This window comes from Lithobates pipiens, unplaced genomic scaffold, assembly GCF_037356315.1.
Source record: "Lithobates pipiens isolate NorthernLeopardFrog02 unplaced genomic scaffold, aLitPip1_a1.2 Scaffold_25, whole genome shotgun sequence".
NCBI classification, from domain to species: domain Eukaryota; kingdom Metazoa; phylum Chordata; class Amphibia; order Anura; family Ranidae; genus Lithobates; species Lithobates pipiens.
Genome location: NW_027507787.1, coordinates 172,359,559 through 172,380,317, shown reverse-complemented (window position 1 = coordinate 172,380,317; position 20,759 = coordinate 172,359,559). Strand labels below are relative to the sequence as shown.

The following is a 20,759-nucleotide window of genomic DNA, read 5'->3' as shown; positions in this document are numbered from 1 at the left end:
CTCGCGGGTACATTACTTTACAGGCTCCTAATAAAAAAATAAATAAATACATAATTTATTTTACCTGCAAAAGAATGCGCATATATTATTTTTGTATAAGGTGAACTTATTTTTAAAACTTTACTTTTACTTCTCAAGTTTTGTTCCTGGAGATTTTATTCATAATATTACAGGCAAAACTCAAGGCAAACAGTTTACACACGTTTTTTGAAAATTGTTCACTTGCAATGTGTGATAATCACTCAAAAATAGGAAACTGAGATATGTTCACGACCTCCAAAAGAAGATACAACTTCTGAGAAGAGTGTCTAAAGTTTTATTAAGGTTTCCATTACAGATAAGAACCATCTTCAAACAAGAGCAGTTTAAGATTTTCCTCACTGTTTTCTACTGACAAAAATGTCAAGAAAAGAGAATTCTTATGCTGTATGTTCTTTATAGACACTATTTTGCAATTAGTGAGCTTCTTGTGTTTGCTGAGTTTCATGGCTATGGTGGTCTTCTTCGACCTCTATGGTATTGTAATCTGTGGAAAAAATTGAATGTGCATTAGATATTGTTTAGAGCTTAATTGGTAAGCTAATGGAATGAAAAGTAATAGGTTAGCCATTAAAAGAAAAGATATCCATCCTAAATAAAAATTGCAATTTGTATCACGGGTGAACCATACTATATTTGCCTTTTTTGGCACCATTCTTCATTAACAAAACGTTATACTGGTCTTTATCCAGAGCCACAAGAATGTGTCATGGAGAAAATAAACCGGGACTTTAAATGTGCCTTAAAGAGGACATATAACACACAACTGACAAAACATGAACAACTTTATTACATACTTAAAATACTAATGAAAGCAAAAGAAGAGATGAGTTACCAAATCAAATTTAGAGCTACAGATGCATGTTTACAGTTTCAAAATGGTATAATGGATTGAAGTGTTTCCCGATATTATGCTTTCCACACACTGTCACACAGAGTGCAGAAAATGGTGTCCCAGACATTTCTGCAGACTAAGTGGCAGTGTGTGGACAGAGGGGGCTTCCCCAAAAAAGGGAGTTCTAAACCATTAGGATTTCTTCTTTAACTGTGAGGCCGGGTTCACACCTATGCAAATTGGATTTTGGAATTCGCATAGCAGGAGAATGTGCCTGGCTCCCTATGGAGCCGGTTCACATATCTCCGTTGCGACTGTGGAGTGCTCTGCACAGAAACGCTGTGCATCTTTGGCTCTTTTTCACGGCCAAATTCAGGCATAGAATAGGCCCCGATTCATCCCTGAAATGGAGAACAGGGACGCACAGCGATCCTGGGTGAACCCAGCCTGAAAGTAGCAGATGCATTTGGTTTTGAAACATTAGGACACTACTGGGCACAACAGATACCAAAGATACAATATCTTTGGGATGTGCACGTGTTATTTTTGGAGGTTTATCATCTTGGACACCTTTATTTCTGATGTATGCCACTCTATTAAACCATTTTTAGCCATATCATCTGTTTATACAAAGGCATGGATCCCGAAGACATGAGAATATCGCAAAATGCGTTGTTTCACCGCGCCATCTTGAAACTGTAAAAGTGCATCTGCTATACTAAATTTGATACGGCAAATCATCGTTCATGTTTTATCAATTGTGTTTTATATGCCTTCTTTAGGGTATATTTTAAGACTCAATTTATTCCATCCATCATAAATTCTTGGAGAAAGACCATTATAGACATCCATCCTAACTTTTTGAAAACAGGTATACATCTGGTATTCATTCTTGCTGCCTCCTTCTACTACTTTTCCTGTGTGGTACACTACATGGTCAAAAGTTAATAAGCCTATATGAGCTTCTTGGACATCCCTTTCAAAAATCATGGCCATCAGGGTGTAGCTATAACAACCGTACTCATTTTGAGTTTCCGCAGCAGTTTGGTGCGAATTTCTGCCCAATCAGCCAAAAGCGCATACGTGAAGTCAGGTATGGATATTGGATGAAATTACACTAACCTGCACACGACATTTCAGTTCATCCCAAAGGTGTTAAGTGGCATTGACGTCATGACATTGTGCAGGTCACTTAAATTCCTCCACATCAGAATCAATCTATATATTCATGGCCTTGTCAATGTACATAGGGCACAGTCATGCCAAGACAGAAAAGGACCCTTTTATAAGTAGTTGGAAGTGCTTGTATAATAGCTTTGTATGTTGTAGTAGTAACATAACCCATCACTGGAAACACCTGAACTGAGTTTGGAGGGCTGCCCACATACGTTTGACCATATAGTATAGCTCCTCATGGAAATCTGTGATTAAAACTGTTATGCAAAGGCTGTAGGTTGGCAACACACCATAGAACACTGTGTATGTCTGTGTAGTTGGCATGTGGTGCTATTGTTCTTCCTGACTGCATTTACTTTATAATGTGTCATATTTAAAACAAAGAAAATGCTAATTAAGTCCTGAATAAGGTGCACATTGAAAATGCATCAATATGTATTGTTGGTGCAGTGAGCATTCAGGACTGCATCATGGTTTCCATTTATTATCGCAAGACACTTTCATAAAATCTTAAAGCTAGTATGTCAAGAGGTATATATGGAAGCTGATCAGTCCCTCTGAGATGCTAGTGTCCTGTTTACCTTGCTGGTTCTTCTGGAATCAGCATTATAATGGCACTGACCTGGAACAGGTATAGGCAAGAGCACAGGGTGTGTCAGGTGTGTCTGGGCATACCCTAATCACCCTATATGGTGCAGATTTCCCCTGTTTAGACCCCTGATAGTTTGCCAAAGCCCCCTAATGGGGCTCCTAAAAAAAATGGTTAAACAATGATATAAAATAAAAAAAAATTGTAAAACATACAACAATGAAAATAAACTACTGACACTGTCCACTTCAATACTGACACCAATCTCTGCCATACTAACACCGTCCACTGCTCTACTGACACTGTCGGTATACATATACACAAGCAAACACATGCATATATGTGTTTGAGGTTTGGGGTGCACACCCTATTGCGACAGACTGTGCACACATATGGGAACAGGTGTGTAAATAAGGATTTATTTTGCAATTACCAGGACTGAATAATGACTTTGCAAGCCATTATTGAATCCAAGGAATTCAGAAAATGTGCTTATTGAGAACATTATGTTTACTAGCTGCTAACTGACAGCCTACAGCAAATATGTCTGCTTTTTGTAAAAATTATATAGTGCCCTGCCCTAGATAGATAGAATTTAATTTTTTGAATATGCAGTAATTTATATTCTAGGTCTTCTCAGTTTGTACCTAAACCTGGGGATCCCACCTGCCTCTGAAAGTAGGAGGCTCAATCCCAGGGCTGTGAATATTTATCTGATCTCAGTTGATCCCTAGGAAGGCCAACTTAGAATGTGTGGCTGATAAAAAGATAAATGTTTGGGTGGGCTGATCAGAGGCCTTGTTCTTGGGGCCTCTGGCCTGAAGAGAAGCTGTGTTATTAAGTAGTTGTTGCTGTTAGGCCTCAGCATGAGCTTGTCTGAGAGCTTGAAAGAACTTAACTTTAAGGGGTTTGTAAAGGTTCAGCTTTACTTACCTGTTCTGTGCAATGGTTTTGCACACAGCAGCCCCGAGCCACCTCTTCTCAGGTCCCCCCGTCAGCATTCCTAGCCCCCCCTTTCTGAGTGCCCCCATAACAAGCTGCATGTTCAGGGGGCACTCGTGTGTGATCGCTCCCCATCCACCTGTCTATGAGACACACAGCTTGGCCCCTGCTCCCCACTCCCTACTCACTGGCTGTGAATGCACCCTGCTTTATTACACCTTCCAGGAGCCCTTAGCACTGATTCAAACTGTAGAGCTTTATTTTGGTGTTATTTATTCACGACTCCGATTTTATTTTTTGCGATATAAGCGCAAAAAAAACGGAAATTTGGAAAAAAAGCAATATTTTATTTTTTCTATTTTAAAAGAAATCCAATAAAATCAAATTTTGTCATAAATTTAAGCCAAAATGTATTCTGCTACATGTTTTTGTTAAAAAAAAATCCGTTAAGTGTATAATAATTGGTTTGTGTGATCACGGACATATGTACGCAAATGATCATGTACATATGTGTGCAGGTGATCACGTACATATGTGTGCAGATAATCATTGGGACATGTGATTTTAGTGGGACATATGTGGGGGACATGTTTTTATTATTAGGGACATGTGTTTTTATTATTTGGGGACATGCATGTTTTGGGGACATGTGTGGGGACTGTGTTTACACTGTGTTGTGTGTTGTGTGTTGACACTAGACTGATGATCAGTAAAAAGCTGTAAAAAACAGCTCATACTCACTGATCATCAGCCGGCTGCAGCGTTCTGCTCTCCTCTCCTCAGCGATGACTTCCGTGTGAGGAGAGGAGAGCCGATTGCCTAGCAACCGGCTGTTTGTTTACATCACATGACAGCCGTGATTGGACACAGCCGTCATGTGATCAGGAGGGCCAATCACAGAGCCCTCCTGCCGATCTGAGATGTGCCGTGTCCGGGTGACACGAGCACATCTGGATCGCGCCGCTGCACGGGCACGCGCGATCCCACTACTTCTGAAGGACGTTCCTGAACGTCCTATCAGAAGTAGATGGCTCCCACCCGGCCGTATATATGCATTGGCCGGGTGGGAAGTGGTTAAAAGAGAAATAAAATTTACCCCCTTCCTGACCAGGCCATTTTTTGCGATACCGCACTGCGTCGCTTTAACTGACAATTGCGCGGTCATGCAACATTGCACCCAAACAAAATTGATGTTCCTTTTTTCCCACAAATACAGCTTTCTTTTGGGGATATTTGATCACCTCTGCGGTTTTTATTTTTTGTGCTATAAACAGAAGTACCACAGCCCCCTTACATCAGATATGACACCAGAGCCCCCCCTTACATCAGATATGACACCAGAGCCCCCCTTGCATCATATGTGACACCAGAGCCCCCCTTACAACAGATGTGACACCAGAGCCCCCCCCCCCCCTTACTACATATGTGACACCAGAGCCCCCCCTTACTACATATGTGACACCAGAGCCCCCCCCCCCCGTACATCAGACATGACACCAGAGCCCCTCTTACATCAGATGTCATACCATAGCCCTCCCTTACATCTGATGTGACACCAGAGCCCCACCTTACATCAGATGTGATGCCAGAACCCCCCTTACATCAGATAGGATATCTCATCCCCCCCTTACATCAGATGTGACACCACATCCCCCTCTTATATCAGATGTGACACCAGAGCTCCCCCTTACATCAGATGTGACACCAGAGCCCCACCTTACATCAGATGTGACACCAGAGCCCCCCCCCCCCTACATCAGATATGACACCAGAGCCCACCTTTCCCCCTGTACTCACTGATCACTAGCTGCAAAGAAGTATCTCTTTTCTCTTTCCAGGCTCCACACACTCCGTGTTTGTTCCTCGGCAGTGCTGCTGAGACTTTTCAGTCAGTGCCGCTCTCTATTGCCACCTGCAGTCTGGAGGGAGGAGAACACCTAATCCTCTCTCCAGCTATGAGCCACAATCCTATTTGAATAATGTGTCCGGGTTTCAGGGGGGCTCAAAGCTGGGCACATGAGTCAAATCCCGGACTGTACAGGTGAATCCCGTACAGGTGGCAACCCTAGCTTAAAAGGACTGAAACCCAAGGAATAAAAAGAGTGGGGCAGGGACAATTAAGCTTGGGAGGAAAGTGCTACATAGTACTGAATGTCCTTCAGTCAGGAAATGAGGCAGGCTCTTTATGACTTGCTACAGCTTCAAATGTAAAGCTCACAGTGTGCAGTGGAATCAGTAATTTCAGTCCAGGAGAGGAGCCTGTACAACTGTGCAGGACTTCAGGCAAGGTTGAAATTCAGTTTTAAGTAATTGGAGATGTTGGAATATTTACTGATTATACTCACCATGGAAGAAGCACCATTTGGCATCCATAACACTGGTATCATAGCAGCAATTTTTCTGCTCGCACTCTTCCTTGGTAATACCTGGTTTACCACAGTCCCTCCTCTCAGAGGCACGTACATTACAGTGAGCTATTAACAGGGAGAAAACGCAAGTTTAAGGTTGGGATCTCCTAAAGACTAATAGAATATAAAGATTTATCTGTGACTGCTGTGCAATAGATAAGACTAACACAAAAAAGCAAAACTCCCTACCTTTACTGCAAGGGGAATTATATGTAGCATGAGCTTTCATCACTGAGGAAAAAAAGAACATATTGTTATGGAGAGACATGGTAAACATTGACATTTCTGATGGCTGACTTCTCCTTTTAAATATACCCAGATTTAGAAATGATTAGAGGGTGATAGTGAGGGGAGGAGTGAGCAAGGAATGGGAAGACAGAGCAAGTGGGCACATACCTATACGGGGGGGCCGGGGAGTGAAGCAGCGAGTGGTGAAAGAAGAGTAATGAGGAACAAACAGGGAGTAAAAGCAAGGGAAAGGTAAGGATCTCAGCCATGGCAAGTGACTAGTAAAATGGAGGGAATAGAAAGAGCAGGGGGGGGGGGGGAAGTATTAAGCGATATCCTATCACAGGAAAGATGAATACTCTAGGTAATATTGAAGCCTTCTTATTTCTATTATGACGGGTTTCCTTTAAACTTACAAAGTACAGAACTGTATTTTTGTGTTAATCTGACAATGTTTTCCAGCATAATGACATGGATAAGAAAGAAAATATTAAGGCGTTTGACAGGGTTGCCTGGGACTATATGTCGGCGGTTCTCAAAAAGATGGGTTTACGTGATCGCATGCTGCAATATATCTTAGCCCTTTATTCAGTCCCGACAGCGAGGGTGCGTGTTAATGGCACCCTGTCGAACGCCTTCTCCGTGTCGAATGGAACGCGCCAAGGATGTCCCCTCTCCCCCCTGATATTCGTATTGACTCTTGAACCGATGCTTCAACGACTACGTGCCAATCCTGACATTAAAGGAGTCACAATAGCTGATACTACATATAAACTTGCCGCCTTTGCGGACGACATCCTCCTTTTCCTGACAGAGCCCCACACGTCACTTCCCAACTTACTAGCAGATTTTGCCACCTTTAAGACCATGTCCAACCTCCAGATTAACTTTACTAAGTCGGAAGCCCTGAATGTCTCTCTGCACCCAGCTGATCTCTCACGATGCAAAGCAAATTCCCCTTTTAGATGGGTAAATGACGCCATCACTTATTTAGGAATCAAACTCCCGACCCGCCTGTCCAACCTATACTCTTCCAATTACACCCCCTTGCTCCAAAACATTCAGAAGGATCTTAAAGCTTGGTCGTCTGGAATGTTTTCTTGGTTTGGTAGGGCGGCCGTACTGCAGATGAACATCCTCCCATGCTTGCTTTATATTTTTCAGACTATCCCCATTCACGTGCCTCTGACATTTTTTGCCTCATATAGGGCTGCTATCAGTCAATTCTTGTGGGGTAAACAACGTCCCAGACTCAGCCTTGAAAGACTCTCCCTTCCCAAATTGAAAGGTGGTATAGGATTGCCAGACGTAGCCAAATATCATTGGGCTTGCCAATTGATACGTATCATTGATTGGAATGTCCACAGGCGTTCGAAAGCTTGGACCAACATAGAACAGGTATTTGCTAGACTCCCGCTGGGCTCATTACCTTGGTTGGCCCCGAATCACATCCCCCAACTTTGTACGCAACACCCGCTCATAGGAAGTACTCTTAAAGCATTTCAGAAGGCATGCAGACTTCATCGTCTCTCCTCGCTGCAGAGCCCACTGACCCCAATCAGACAAAATCCGGACTTCCCGACTGGTTTATCTGCGCTTTTTATGAATGAATTTTGGCCTTTTAATGAGTTTCAGGCCCGACACTTTTTTGCCAATGGGCAGTTTCTGAATCTCTCAGATGTTCCCTCGAGAAGTCCGGACCTACCTTGTCCTCTCTGGACGTATTTCCAACTAAGACACTTTCTTAATGATCCCCACAAACGTGCGGATTTCTCTAGACCACTTTCCCCATTTGAGTCCTTATGCTCACAATCGGAACAGCAAAGACACCTGATCTCTAACGTGTATCCCATGCTATTCTCGACTCATGACTCTAAATCCAACATAGCCACCCAGAGTTGGGAAAGAGATCTCTCCATCAATCTTTCCTCTGCAGAATGGGAAAACATTTATACTCTTATCCATAAGGGATCCGTCAATGTGACAGCCCAAGAAAATGGTTTCAAAATTTTCTCTAAATGGTACAAAACCCCAACCAAGTTGAACAAGATCTCCCCATCCATCCCCTCCACTTGTTGGAGATGTAGTGAGGGTATTGGCTCAATGTTACACATTTGGTGGTCCTGCCCTAGAATCCAACCCTTCTGGAAAACAGTACACAAAATTACTACTGATGTCACGACTTATCATGTTGACTTTTCTCCAGCCCAAATGCTTTTACATTATTCTTCCATTCCATTCCGACATTACCACCGCTCACTTGCTTTACATCTAATTAATGCGGCAAAGATGTGCATCCCTGCATTCTGGAAATCCACGAAAACTCCCACGACAGCAGATTGGTTTTGGCGCATTTCCAGAATCGCTGAGATGGAGGAGCTCATCCATCAATCCAAAGACACTGCTAATAAATATAGGAATGTTTGGTCCTGTTGGACTCATTTTAAACTGTCCAATGACTATAAACTTTTACTCACAGATGACCCAATCATTGCTTAGATGTGTGGGTGAGGAGCATATCGCCCAATCGTAGGTATTTCTTATACCCTTCTCACTCCCCTCTTTCCCCCTTTATGTATCTTTATTTTTCCCCCCTTTTTATCTCTCCATTCTCTCCCTGGTTTTTCCTACATCCCCTTATCCTTTATGCGGCTGAGTTACTGTTTTCTTTCTAGAGGTCTCTTATAGAGGGATCGCTAGTGGTCCGTGACCGCATCCCTCCATCTTCCTTGCTGTTACCGAAGTAACTCAGTGACCTCGAGTACCTTCTACTTCGCTGGTTCCATTAGTTCTGTTTTTGGACGCTTTTGTTCATTTATGTTATAGGCAGAAGTTGAAACTTGTCCACAGACATGGTGCATGTCTATATTTCCTATTTCCTGCCTTTGTTAGTAGCTTAATGTTAGACTTAATCAGATACCAGATCGCTTACGTTTTATTGCTTCACAACCTCTTCAACTGTGATGCTGTTGGTGAAAGAATGTTTCTATGATATGTGCTTTCGTCCTTCGCACTGTGACTATTTTGCCATATGTATTACACTGTAATGGTATTGTCTTATGTTTTACGTATACTGTATGCTCATTGGTTGTTTCTAATAAACCTTTTCACTTGGAAAAAAAAAAAGAAAGAAAATATTATGGAGTCCTGGCAGAAACAAAAAAATAATAAAACTGAAAGGAGTCTTCTGTGTGTAGCAGCCTCCCCAGCGCCCCCTAATACTTATGTGAGCCCCATCTCTGTGCAGCAATGCCCATGAGTCCCTTGGCTATCCAGGACTCTCACTCCTGATTGGCCAAGGCACCGCAGTGGTGCCATTGGCTCCCATGGCGCTTAAAGACAGTTAACCAATAGGAAGATAGAGGGGGCGGGGTTGAACAGCAGCTCTGTGTCTGAATGGACACACAGAGCTGCAGCTCGGCTTGAGTGCCCCCAGAGCAAGGTGCTTGCTCTGGGGGCACTCGACAGGAGGGAGGAGCTAGAAGCAGTGAAGAGGGACAAGAGAAGGATCCAGGCTGCTCTGTGCAAAACCACTGCACATAGGTGATAAGTATAACATGTTTGTTTGTTTTTTTAAACAAGACTTTACAATCACTTGAAGTTTAGCTAAAACTCTCTGTTTCTTTCAATGGTTAAGCTTAACAACTTAACAATAAGGAGGTGACTGACAAGGAAGGGAAGTTCAAGTTCTCTGTACTTAAAGTGGAGCTCCACCCAAAGGGGGAAGCTCCACTTGTCTGCCTCCTCCCTGCCTCCGGCACCTTGTGAGGAGGAGGGGTTGCAGGTACCTGGTTTTAACAGATACCCGCACCCACTTCCGTTTGAGTTTTCTGTAGTACACTCAACTGGAAGTCCGGCTCTCACCACAGCCAGCCCATTAGGAAAGCGCTGCGCAATTCACGCATATGCAGTAGGAAACTGGCTGTGAAGCTGCAAGGCTTCATTGTCGGTTTCCCTTAACCAAGATGGTGGTGTCAGCACCCGAGAGCCAATTCAAGAAGCGGCTTGGGTGAGGACACCGTAGGTTCCCTGAACTGGTAAGTTCCCTACTAGTAAAAGGTCAGCAGCTAAAGCACTTATAGCTGCAGACTTTAAATTTTTTTTCGTGGGGGGGCTGGAAGGACTTAAACATAAGGCCCCATGCACACTGGTTATTTGCCCAGCATCTAAAACACACCTAAAGTGGTGTTTTGTAAATGCATTTAGGTGTGACAAGCACTAGGGCATCCTTTCATTTCATTGACCCAAATATTAATTGTGGCCATTGAAATTAATGACTGCTCAATATCTTGATGTGCCTCGTGTTAATACACATTTAGGCACAGCAGTCATTTTTTTAGCCGTTAAATGCTCCAGTCCAGAATGCACTGGCTTTGGTTTTTATTTTCGGCCTCTAAATGCCTGCAAATGCATATGTGTGCATGGGCACATAGGCTAACATGAATGAGCATTTAGAAGTGGAACAAAATATATAAAATGCCCTTCAAAGTGGAGTTTTTGATGCCCAGTGTGCCTGAGACCTAAAACTTGATTTTCTGCAAACATTTTTGTTCCACAAAATGCTTTATACCGGTAAGATACTAAACCTCAGTTGTAATTAAATATTGTATTTATCAGAGCTTAAAATAGTAGGTTTAGTATATGAATACTTAGGATACCATGCTAGGTTTTGCGTAGGCATCTTCACATTGAATGCGATAATATTCCCATAAATAATTATTTATGCCTGTGAATTCCTACATACCTGGAACATAGTAATCAAGCACGACAACATTGGCAGGGTGCGAGTTCTCTACACGTGTTTCTTGTTTGATAGTAAAAACATACTCTTTGGTTTCACGAGCAAGCTTTTAGGAGAAAACAGCAACAGTGATTAATAATTTAAAAAAAAAGTACCAAACCCGCGGTCAGAATTAGTATATTAAACTAAGAGGCAAAAAGAACAAAGCACAGAACCAGAGGAGGTGTTGGGAGCAGTCTGGGTTCTTAAAGTGGAACAACATGCAAATATAAAAAAAAATTGAATCCAGTTATTCATACATTAAGGGCCGCTTTATGACTTTGCATTTTGGAAACAACATACACTCATTAGTGCCTTGTGCTGTTCATTTTGAATAGTGCCCTGACTCCCAACACACTAAGGCAACAGAACTGTGTTGCAGTGCCGAACATCATAATGCTCCCCAATGCATTGGGCAATGCTGACTGGTCAAAAAGAGGTCATGTCTGGTTACAGTTGTGCTGAAATCCACTGGCAGCCCATTCAAAGTGATGGTTTCAAATAATTCCACACACATGTATTAATGCACCAGAATACACCTCCTTAACTGAAACTTGTTTTGGAAAGTATAAAGGCTCCTATGATCGAACTTTTCTTCTGAAAATTCTTGTTTCCTGGCAGTCCTTTTGATATAATTCCTGAAGACACTAACTTGGAGCAGGTATTAAAAAGAAGAAGTGCTGACTTCCCTCTGGCTTTTTTTCAATGGAGTACCAGTTCCAAATCAGCATGCAAAAGTTCCAAAGCCAGAGACAGCCAGGCAATTCGTATTTTCCAAAAAAGGTCAGAGGTTGAATCCTCTTTTTTTTTTTTTCATGTTAACACACCTAGTACTTGTGTCCCTATTTATATTGACTGACAACATTAATTACCTGTGTTAAAAGTTAAAATGGCTCCAAAATATTGGGAGCTGTAGAAGAATTTTAATAGAAAACACAAAAATGCTGAATACCCATTAAAAATGTAATGGGCAGGTATTATGCCTACAATATACCATACATATCAAAAAACTTGTATAACACTTACATGATCCAAGTAGATTTGGACCTCTCCAGGTAAGACATCTACTCTTCTAACATCATCACGCCCCTTCAGCTAGAATAAAAAGCATATTTCAAGCATGAGTTCATGTCAAAGGATCTGTTAGAGCATCTGTGACCTAGAGAACCTCATTTAATAAAATAAAAATAAAAAAGTCTCTTCCTTCATTGTAAGCCCACATGTGGTCGGCAGCTTTCCACTCCACTAAAGGATCGGTAAGCTGAAATGTGGCTTACACACTGTAAAACAAATTAAACCATAGGTCCATCACATATTTTGACTGAGTCCATTGAGTGCAGTCTCTGTGCTACTGATACAGACCTCCTCTGAATGGGCACATATGATGGATTTAGTACTGTGGGTCAGGCAGCCAAAGAGCGTTCCTATATATCCATGGTGTGTCTGAACATACTCAGAATTTGGATCCAATATGGTGACATTGGTGCAGGGCTCTACAGAAGTACTTTGGGTTGGAAGAATAAGAAAACACTGGACTCCAACAACAAGTAAGCATCTATTCTTTAATTTACATACAGGAACAATAACCAAGGAATAAAAATAGCATTTTAGCTTTGGGACGGTGGAGTTCCTCTTTAACATCTCAAGCTGTATGTAAACTAGATGCACTTAAAGCCATTTTTCAGCTATTAAATCTTTTGCCCTTGTAGTTTTAACTTTTCTGCCAGTAAATACCTGTCCAGGCTGGCTTAGCCCTTTCTTCTCTGGGCTGGCTGCTCAGCTGTCGGCTAATTGCCAGCTCTCATTTCTCTCCACAGTTACCAGCTGTTCCTGATCATGCTCGTCTGACCTGCCTACTTAAAGCTGTCCAGCTCACTTCACCTCTGCCTTCGCCTTGGTCACATCACAAGAAACCATATCCTTTGGTTCTGTTTAAAGACTGGCTTGCTGACATCCCTTCTGGCTCCTTATCCTGCTTGCTGTTGCTCTACTTGGATTCCTGACTTCTGGCCTGGCTGATTACCCGATCTGGTTATTGAACTCTGGCCTGGCTGACTACTCTATCTGGTTACTGGACTCTGGCTATGCTTTGACTACGCTTTTTCTATTTAACTTTTTATTTTTATTTAATAAACAAGTGTGATTTAATTGTACTTCTGTCTTGGTCTGATTCATGGTTTCTGACAATACCTTATACAGCCCACTTCCTGTTTCTTGCCTGGTCATTATCCTGGGCTTATGACATCATACACAGATCTCTCTCTCACTGAATGAATGAAATACTTGCATAGCGCACAATGCGAACTGAATCGCCTCTAGGCCTCTCCTGAGAGTTTGCCAGGAAGGGAGGGGGTGAATCATAAGAGGGCCAATGAAAGCTGCAGAGCTGGAGGTGTGTCTTTGTATGTCTATGTAAATCCAGGAAATGAACAGGCAGCAGCTTCAGATGCCCACAACTAAAATGGCTGCAGCCAGGCTTAGTGGAGGGAGATTTCTGCAGCATATTTGGAAAGTACAGAATCACAGTATATATATAAAATATACAAAGTGATTGGAGGGAAGCTTCAGACTAGTAAAGAGGTTTTTCTTACAAATTATGTGAGCAGTCTGCAGTTCCTCTTTAAGATATACTGTATTTTACAGTCACCCCAGTAGAAAATCTTCTCTTACATTTTAACATTCAGTGTATATTCTTCAAAAATGATCCTGCTTGTGTACAAAAGACAATGTTTATATCCATTTCCTGACCATGGCCCACAAATAAAGTATAATGAACCTCTTTGAATTCCATAATCGTGGCCTGACAGTGGATTTTCCTAACTTGATCTTGGCATGCTTCTCATCTATGAACTACTTCAGGTGAAGATTCCTTACATCAAAGCTTCTACAAGTATATGGCACCTACCTTCCTAATGCTTTTACTGTCTGGAACATATCCAGATAAAAGTTCTGCTTTAATCATAATCATGTTGGTTTTAGAACGTTTTCCTTCGTATCTAAAAAATAACAAATTAATTTAACATGAATTAGCTCTATTTTCTCATTTAAAATTCTTTAAATCAGAAACAAGAAACAATATTATAACATTACATGTGTCATTACAATTATTTTTTTTAACAATGTATGTAGATATGTTTTTCCTTTATACTATAAAAAATAAAATACCTATCAAATAAAAATGCCACAGTTTTTGGAAATGAAGCAACATGTTGGTAATGAGGTGGTTAAAACATGGAGCTTGGTAATGGTGCCCTAAATACAGCATATTAATACAGTATAAAGGTAATGCACATAGGGAGGAGGAGGTAAAAGGGTTAATGTACAGGTCAAAATTGTGGCATGGAGATAAGGGGTCAATGTGCAAGATAAGAGAGGCAAAGGGTCAATATTGATATACAAGTCACATAGTGGTGTGATGGCGGTGAGCTGTACAGGAGAAGAAGGGAGGTGAAAGGTTAAAAAAGGAGAAATCCCACAATCAACTTAAACAACCTTACCAGTAGTCAGCCACAGTCTAAATACTACTTCTTCCCCTTCTCCAATGTGAGTGTGTTTATATTTGTAATCATTGTGTATGATTATCACAGCAATCACAAGGTGCAGAGCCACTCTGATCAGCTCTTTGCATTGATATTGATTTACTAAAGGCAAAAAGAGTTCACTTTGCAATTAAGGTTGTACAGTACTTCAAATACACTTTTTCCCTTGTGCAAGCAAAAATGTTTTTTTTTCAAATTTTCCTTGGATGTGATTGAGTATTTTATGCAAAGCAAAAATTCACCATTTTAACTAAGCTAGAAAAATAACATTGCAAAGTTAACAGCCTATTTGCTGTTCATAAATCAACCTTATTATGGTCCGAGATGTCTGATGACTCAGATCACAGCCACTGGCAGCCTGTGTGTTTTCTAAAGTGCTGTTTATTTAAGGCACTCTAGAAATATATGTCTCCCACTAGCATTGGGCCAACAGTTCAAGCTGAGCCTGATTGGCTGAAGCAATAAAGGCTTTGCCCAAGCAGGGCACATAGCACTGTCAGAGCCATGACTGGACACAGTCATGATTACTGTGGCCAATCATGGCTCATTGCTCATAGACTCACCCCACAGTATAAAAGATTCCTTCCCAGAGCAGCTATTTGCAGTATGATATTGTAGCGAAGATATATAGAACAGGCCTGTGTTCATTGCTACTAGTGAGTTGGTGTGTTATATTGTGCTATTGTGATTCTATTGTCAGTGTAAAGTATCAGTGTAGTGTAGGGGTGGGCTGAACGGACCCCTATTCGGTTCGCACCAGAACTTTCAAACACTGCGAAAGTTTGGACCCAAATAACAAACCCCAGTAAAGTCAATGGGACTCGTACCTCAAAAATCAAAAGTACCAGTTGTGAAGGCTTATCTGCAAGTAATTGGGCATATAATGGTTATAGGGCCCTTGGGTCCTGCCCTGGGGGACATGTATCAATAAAAGAAAAGTTTGTGAAAAATGTAATTTTTAAATGAGCAGTGATGTTTTTGATTTTTAAAGTGAAAGCATAAAAATGAAAAATTCCTTCCAATATAGTACCTGGGGGGGTCCCCTTAGTTTACCTTTAAAGCGGCAGATCTGTACCATGTCTAGAATCTGCTAAAGCAATCATTGCATTTATAAAGCCCCCCAAAAAATGTAATTTTCCCTGCAAGCTGCCTTTATTTTGCTCAGCAATGGCTAGGGAGCCAGTGTGTATGATGAAGCCACAATGTAGTGCACTGGGAACAAGATTAGAGATTTTTTTGGATACATTCTGATGTAACTTTGACTATGGATCGAAGTAACAGGTGCGTACAAATTGGTCTTTTGGGTGTCGGTGGTGCACACAGAATATATGGTGTTAAACTGTCAGTAACGCACACAAAACTATATGGCGTTAAACTGGCAGTAATGCACACAAAAGTAAATGGCGTTAATCTTGCAGTAACGAAATCAAATAGACGGTGTTCAACCATCACTACACTGATGCTATCTGAACTGTCCCTACTCTAGCTATACACTAATGTAAAGATTACTGACACGGTCTCACTATAAAACACTGAAACTATCTGAGTTGTCCCTACTCTACAGTAATGTAGGTATGAATGCCACGGCCTCCCTACACTATAGTGAAACTATCTGAGCTGTCCCTACTCTAGCTGCACACTGTGCAAAGCTGAATGATGGTCCTCCTCACTACGCTCACACTATCCCTAGACTGATACTAAACTAATATTCTACACTGACAATTGAAGCAAAATAGAACATTATAGCACACTAACTAATAGCACTGAACAGAGCCCTGTTCTATCTTTCTCCATGCCAAAATCACACTGAAAATGGCTGCCATTGAAAGAATACTTTTATACTGTGGGGCCAAAATTGGATAACGTCATGATGACAGTGTCCAATCATAACTCTGACAGTGCTCCGTGCCCTGACTGGCTAAAGCTTTCACTGCTTCAGCCAATCAGGGCTTGCAATACACTGTTCAGCGCCGCAGTGCATTGTGGTCGGTTCGAGGGGGGGGGGCAACAAACAGTCAAATGACCCGTTTGTTCGGCTACTCTCTGAACAGCAAAAGTTCAGCCCAAACTTATGCTCGGGCCGAACCGTTCACCCATCCCTGGTGTAGTGTGACTATAATGATAGTGCAGTGTGTATGTAGTGTGACCATTCATTTTTACTGTAGTGTCAGTATAATGTGTCAGGGCAGTTTTACTGCAGTATATTGTAGTGCTTCAGGACACTATTACTGAAGTATAACAAATTTGGTAAGTGCACTTTTACTGCAGTATATTGTAGTGTGTTAGTGGAGTGTGTCTGTATAGTGAGTACCAAACACCACTTTCCATTGATTAAAGTGCATCCAAGTACACATTTCCCCGTCTCTAATAAGCCCCCCCCCCATCATGTCTGGGAGCCCAACAAGGAGAGGAAGATAGTCCTATGGCACTGGGAGGGGGTCAGCAGCATCTGTGTCCACAGGCAAAGGTGGACATGGTCCATCCACAGGCAGGGCACCATTTCCTCAGTTTAGTGATGTTGCCCATGCTATCCAGCTATAGCATGTAGAGGTGGTGGTGGATTTGCTTAATAAACAATCCTCACCCTCCTTATCCTCCATCACCCAAGCAGTGACTAGTGTGCAGTCCACTGCAGCTGCTAGAGGGGCTTATTCTGCCTCCTTGTCCACAGCTTCTCTTGCCATAGCCCCAGCATGAGGCATGGAGGAGTCAGCTAAGTTATTTGAACACAGCATCAGCCACTTACTCCTTGACGATGCACAGACATGAGGTTGAAGCAGGTGGGAACATGAGCCTACAGAGAGGGGATAACACTGAAACAACAAATTGGCAGTCATGTTCCCCCAGCCGCAGCGTATAGCCAGTTGGCTCCAGTAAGGATCAACATGGAGGGGATGATGATGATGAGGTCACTGACGCGACTTGGGTGCCAGATATAGCAGAGGTGAAAAGTGAGGATGAGTCACAACCCCAAATGAGACATCATGGAAGATAATCCACCATATTCCATCAGATTGTGGCGCTGTTATCTCCCGGCCCACTTCCCACAGCTCACCTGCCTGGGCTTATTTTTGTACATGCGCTGTTGCAATTTGCAAACTTTGCCTAAAGCAGATCAAGCATGGCAAAAACACCAGCCATTTGGGTACCACATGCTTGACAAGGCATTTGACCTCCCACCACTCCCGCCTGTTGGCAAGAGCACCTGACAGCCACACAAAAGGAATTAAATTCTGCTCCTCCTCAACTTTCAGGTCTACCCCAGCTATATCTCCTGACCTCTCAGCAGCCTCCACTGACAGAGGTAATGGTATAGCAAAGGGTGTCACAGGTCCTTGTATCACATCTGCCAGAAGCACACCACCAGCTGTAGAATATAGCGGGCAAATATCTATGCACCAGCTGCTGCAGTGAACTGCCTTTCCATCTGGTGGATTCTGACCCCTTCCTTGAATTTGGAGAATGTGCTGTACCACAGTAGCATGTTTCCAGTCGCTCTTTCTTTGCACGTAAGGCCATTCCAGCTCTGTATCATCCCATGGAAGGCAATGTTGTGGCTTCCTAGGGCAAGGAAGTCAGTTGCGAGGTCCTTATTACTGCTGACACAGGGTTCAGCAAGCATGGTCAGGGACGATACACACTATATACCAAAAGTATTGGAAACCTGCTTTACACACACACACACATAAACTTTAATAGTTTAATAATCCCAGTCTTAGTCCATAGGAATCAATAATGAGTTTGCCCATTCTTTGCAGCTATAACAGCTTCAACTCTTTTAGGAAGGCTGTCCTAGAAGATCACAAAGTTTATGGAGTGTGTTTATGTGAATGCTTGCCCATTATTCCAGAAGTGCATTTGAGAGGTCAAGCACTGAAGTGGACAAGAAGGCCAGTCTCCCCTCTAATTCATCCCAAAGGTGTTCTATCAGATTGAGATCAGGAATCTGTCCAGGCCATCTGTGCAGGTCAAATTCCTCCACCCCAAACGCGCTCATTCATGTTTTTATGGACCTTGTTTGTGCACTAGTGTGCAGTCACATTGTAAAAGAAATGAGCCATTTCCAAACTGTTTCCACAAAATTGGGAGCATGAAATTGTCCAAAATGTATTGGTATGATGATGTTTTAAAAAGTCCCTTTACTAGAACTAAGGGGCCAAGCCCAACCTCTGAAAAATAACTCAACACCATAGTCACCCCTCCACCAAATGACAAAGGACCAGTGCACAAACAAGGTCCATAAAGACATGGGTGAGCAAGTTTGGGGTGGAGGAACTTGACTGGCTTGCACAGAGTCCTGACCTCAACCCGATAGAACACCTTTGGGATGAATTTGAACAGAGACTGAGAGCCAGGCCTTCTCGGCAACATCAGTGCCTGACATTCCCATATGCACACTCCTAAACCTTGTTCACAGCACACTGGGTAACTCTGCTTGCAACTCAGAAGGATGCAGGACAGGGCTGAGTGCTGCAGCTTGTTTTGCTGCCCCGTCTTCATACAGCTGGTGGTGATGATGTGAGATCAGCTCCTCCGACCTCCTCCGCTAAATTGTCCTATACCACCAGTACCAGAGCAGAGGCAGAACAGCAGGAGGAAGAGGAGAATTTCCTTTCCTAATAAGGCTTTCTATGCAGACACCATTCTTGTGGTGCCACAAAACACACAAGAGGAGAGGGAGGACAACGGAAATTCTGGTAGTTTTGGAGGCATTGAAGCAGAGGAAGACATACAGTATGTCAAAACTTATAAGATGGTTTTCCATCTCCAGAACGCTTGGGAGTAGTATGTGGCTGGGCAGAGGCAGTTCCAGATACTGTAAAAATTGAAAATGTAAGTAGGTAAATATCCACGCTCAGTTAAACTTAAACAACTAGCAGCAGCTGAACACCATAACACAGATACTGGGCACAGAAATGCAAAGAAAAAAAATAAAAGTAAATAAAAAATATAAAGTGCAGCCCTTGTTCAATATATAATGATTAAATAATCGCACAAGTGAAACGTGCAAAAATGGTGACAATCCAAAACCAAAATAAAGTGGCATTCAAATGAAATTAATATGAACATGTAAATGTGCAATAAAAAAATAATAAAAATGAATTCATATACGAGTCCATAAATCATAAATAAATGTCCATAGAAATATCAAAAAAATCCAACAGATAGTGTGGCTTGATTGCATAAAAATAATATACTTGACCACATGGGATCCGTCACCTTTAATCACCACTAAGAAGATGGGCACTTACCAGATCATCAGAGACCCCTGTTTAAGGGAGATCAGTCAGTGTATATAATGTCATAAATTCCGGCTCCAGACAACCAGATGTGAAAAAATGGGTGGCTCCTATCTGCAGACTCCGCAGCTATCTATCTGGAAGAAATGTTTTGGTATAGGTTTCATGGGTGCAATAAACACCCAAGGACCAATTTTTCCACACCTGTTTGACAGGTGCATATAATTTCAATTACTGATAGACAGGCCAATTCTTGCTTTCATCAAGAGTACCTCTATAGGGTTACAGTGTGAAGGCACCACCAACACCCAAATACCAATTTTCCACACCTGTTACTTCTATCCAAAGTCTGAGAAATGGACACCAGAATTTATCCAAAAAAACCTCTACTCTTGTTCTGAGTGCAATAAATTGTGGCCTCATCATACAAACTGGCTCCCCAAGTCGTTGTTTATAAAATAAACAAAGCTTGCAGGGAAAATTAAATTTTTTTGTTTTTTTAAATGTAATTTTTGCTGCAAAAGGTCTTATACGTGGTACAATTGCACCACTTTACAGGCAGACCAAGGGAACCTCCTAGGCACTATATTTAAAGGAATTTTTCATTTTAATTGTTTCACTTTAAGTATCAGTAAATCACTGCTCATTTAAAAATGATATTTTTTTCAACCTTTTTTTATTGATACATGTCCCCCAGGGCAGTTCCCACACCGCCATACCCTTGGTATGCCCAATAACTTATGCCCCCACCTAACAACTGTACATTTCTTTTCTACATCAGTAAACCCCCACAGTTATTACCTCTTGTCTCTCTTGACCATCCCTCTTAGATTGTAAGCTCTAATGAGCAGGGTCATCGGATTCCTACTGTATTAAAGTATATTTTATCTGTACTGTCTACCCACAAGTTGTAAAGCGCTGCATAAACTGTCAGTGCTATATAAATGCTGTATAATAATAATATTAACTTGCATATAGGCACT

General features: G+C 42.0%; 1 protein-coding gene across 1 annotated transcript in view; it reads right to left on the bottom strand.

Moving 5' to 3' along the window:
* Positions 1-293: 293 nt before the first annotated feature.
* The window catches only part of LOC143930664 (alpha-2-macroglobulin-like protein 1), a 159,658-nt gene continuing 139,192 nt past the window's right edge, over positions 294-20,759 (bottom strand). The window contains exons 32-37 of the mRNA XM_077455165.1: positions 13,903-13,993; positions 12,024-12,092; positions 10,962-11,064; positions 6,179-6,220; positions 5,927-6,055; positions 294-526 (exon numbers count right to left, since the gene is read on the bottom strand). Of these exons, the coding sequence (XP_077311291.1) occupies positions 456-526; positions 5,927-6,055; positions 6,179-6,220; positions 10,962-11,064; positions 12,024-12,092; positions 13,903-13,993 (505 nt within the window). The 3' untranslated portion in view covers positions 294-455. The remainder of the gene's footprint in view (positions 527-5,926; positions 6,056-6,178; positions 6,221-10,961; positions 11,065-12,023; positions 12,093-13,902; positions 13,994-20,759) is intronic.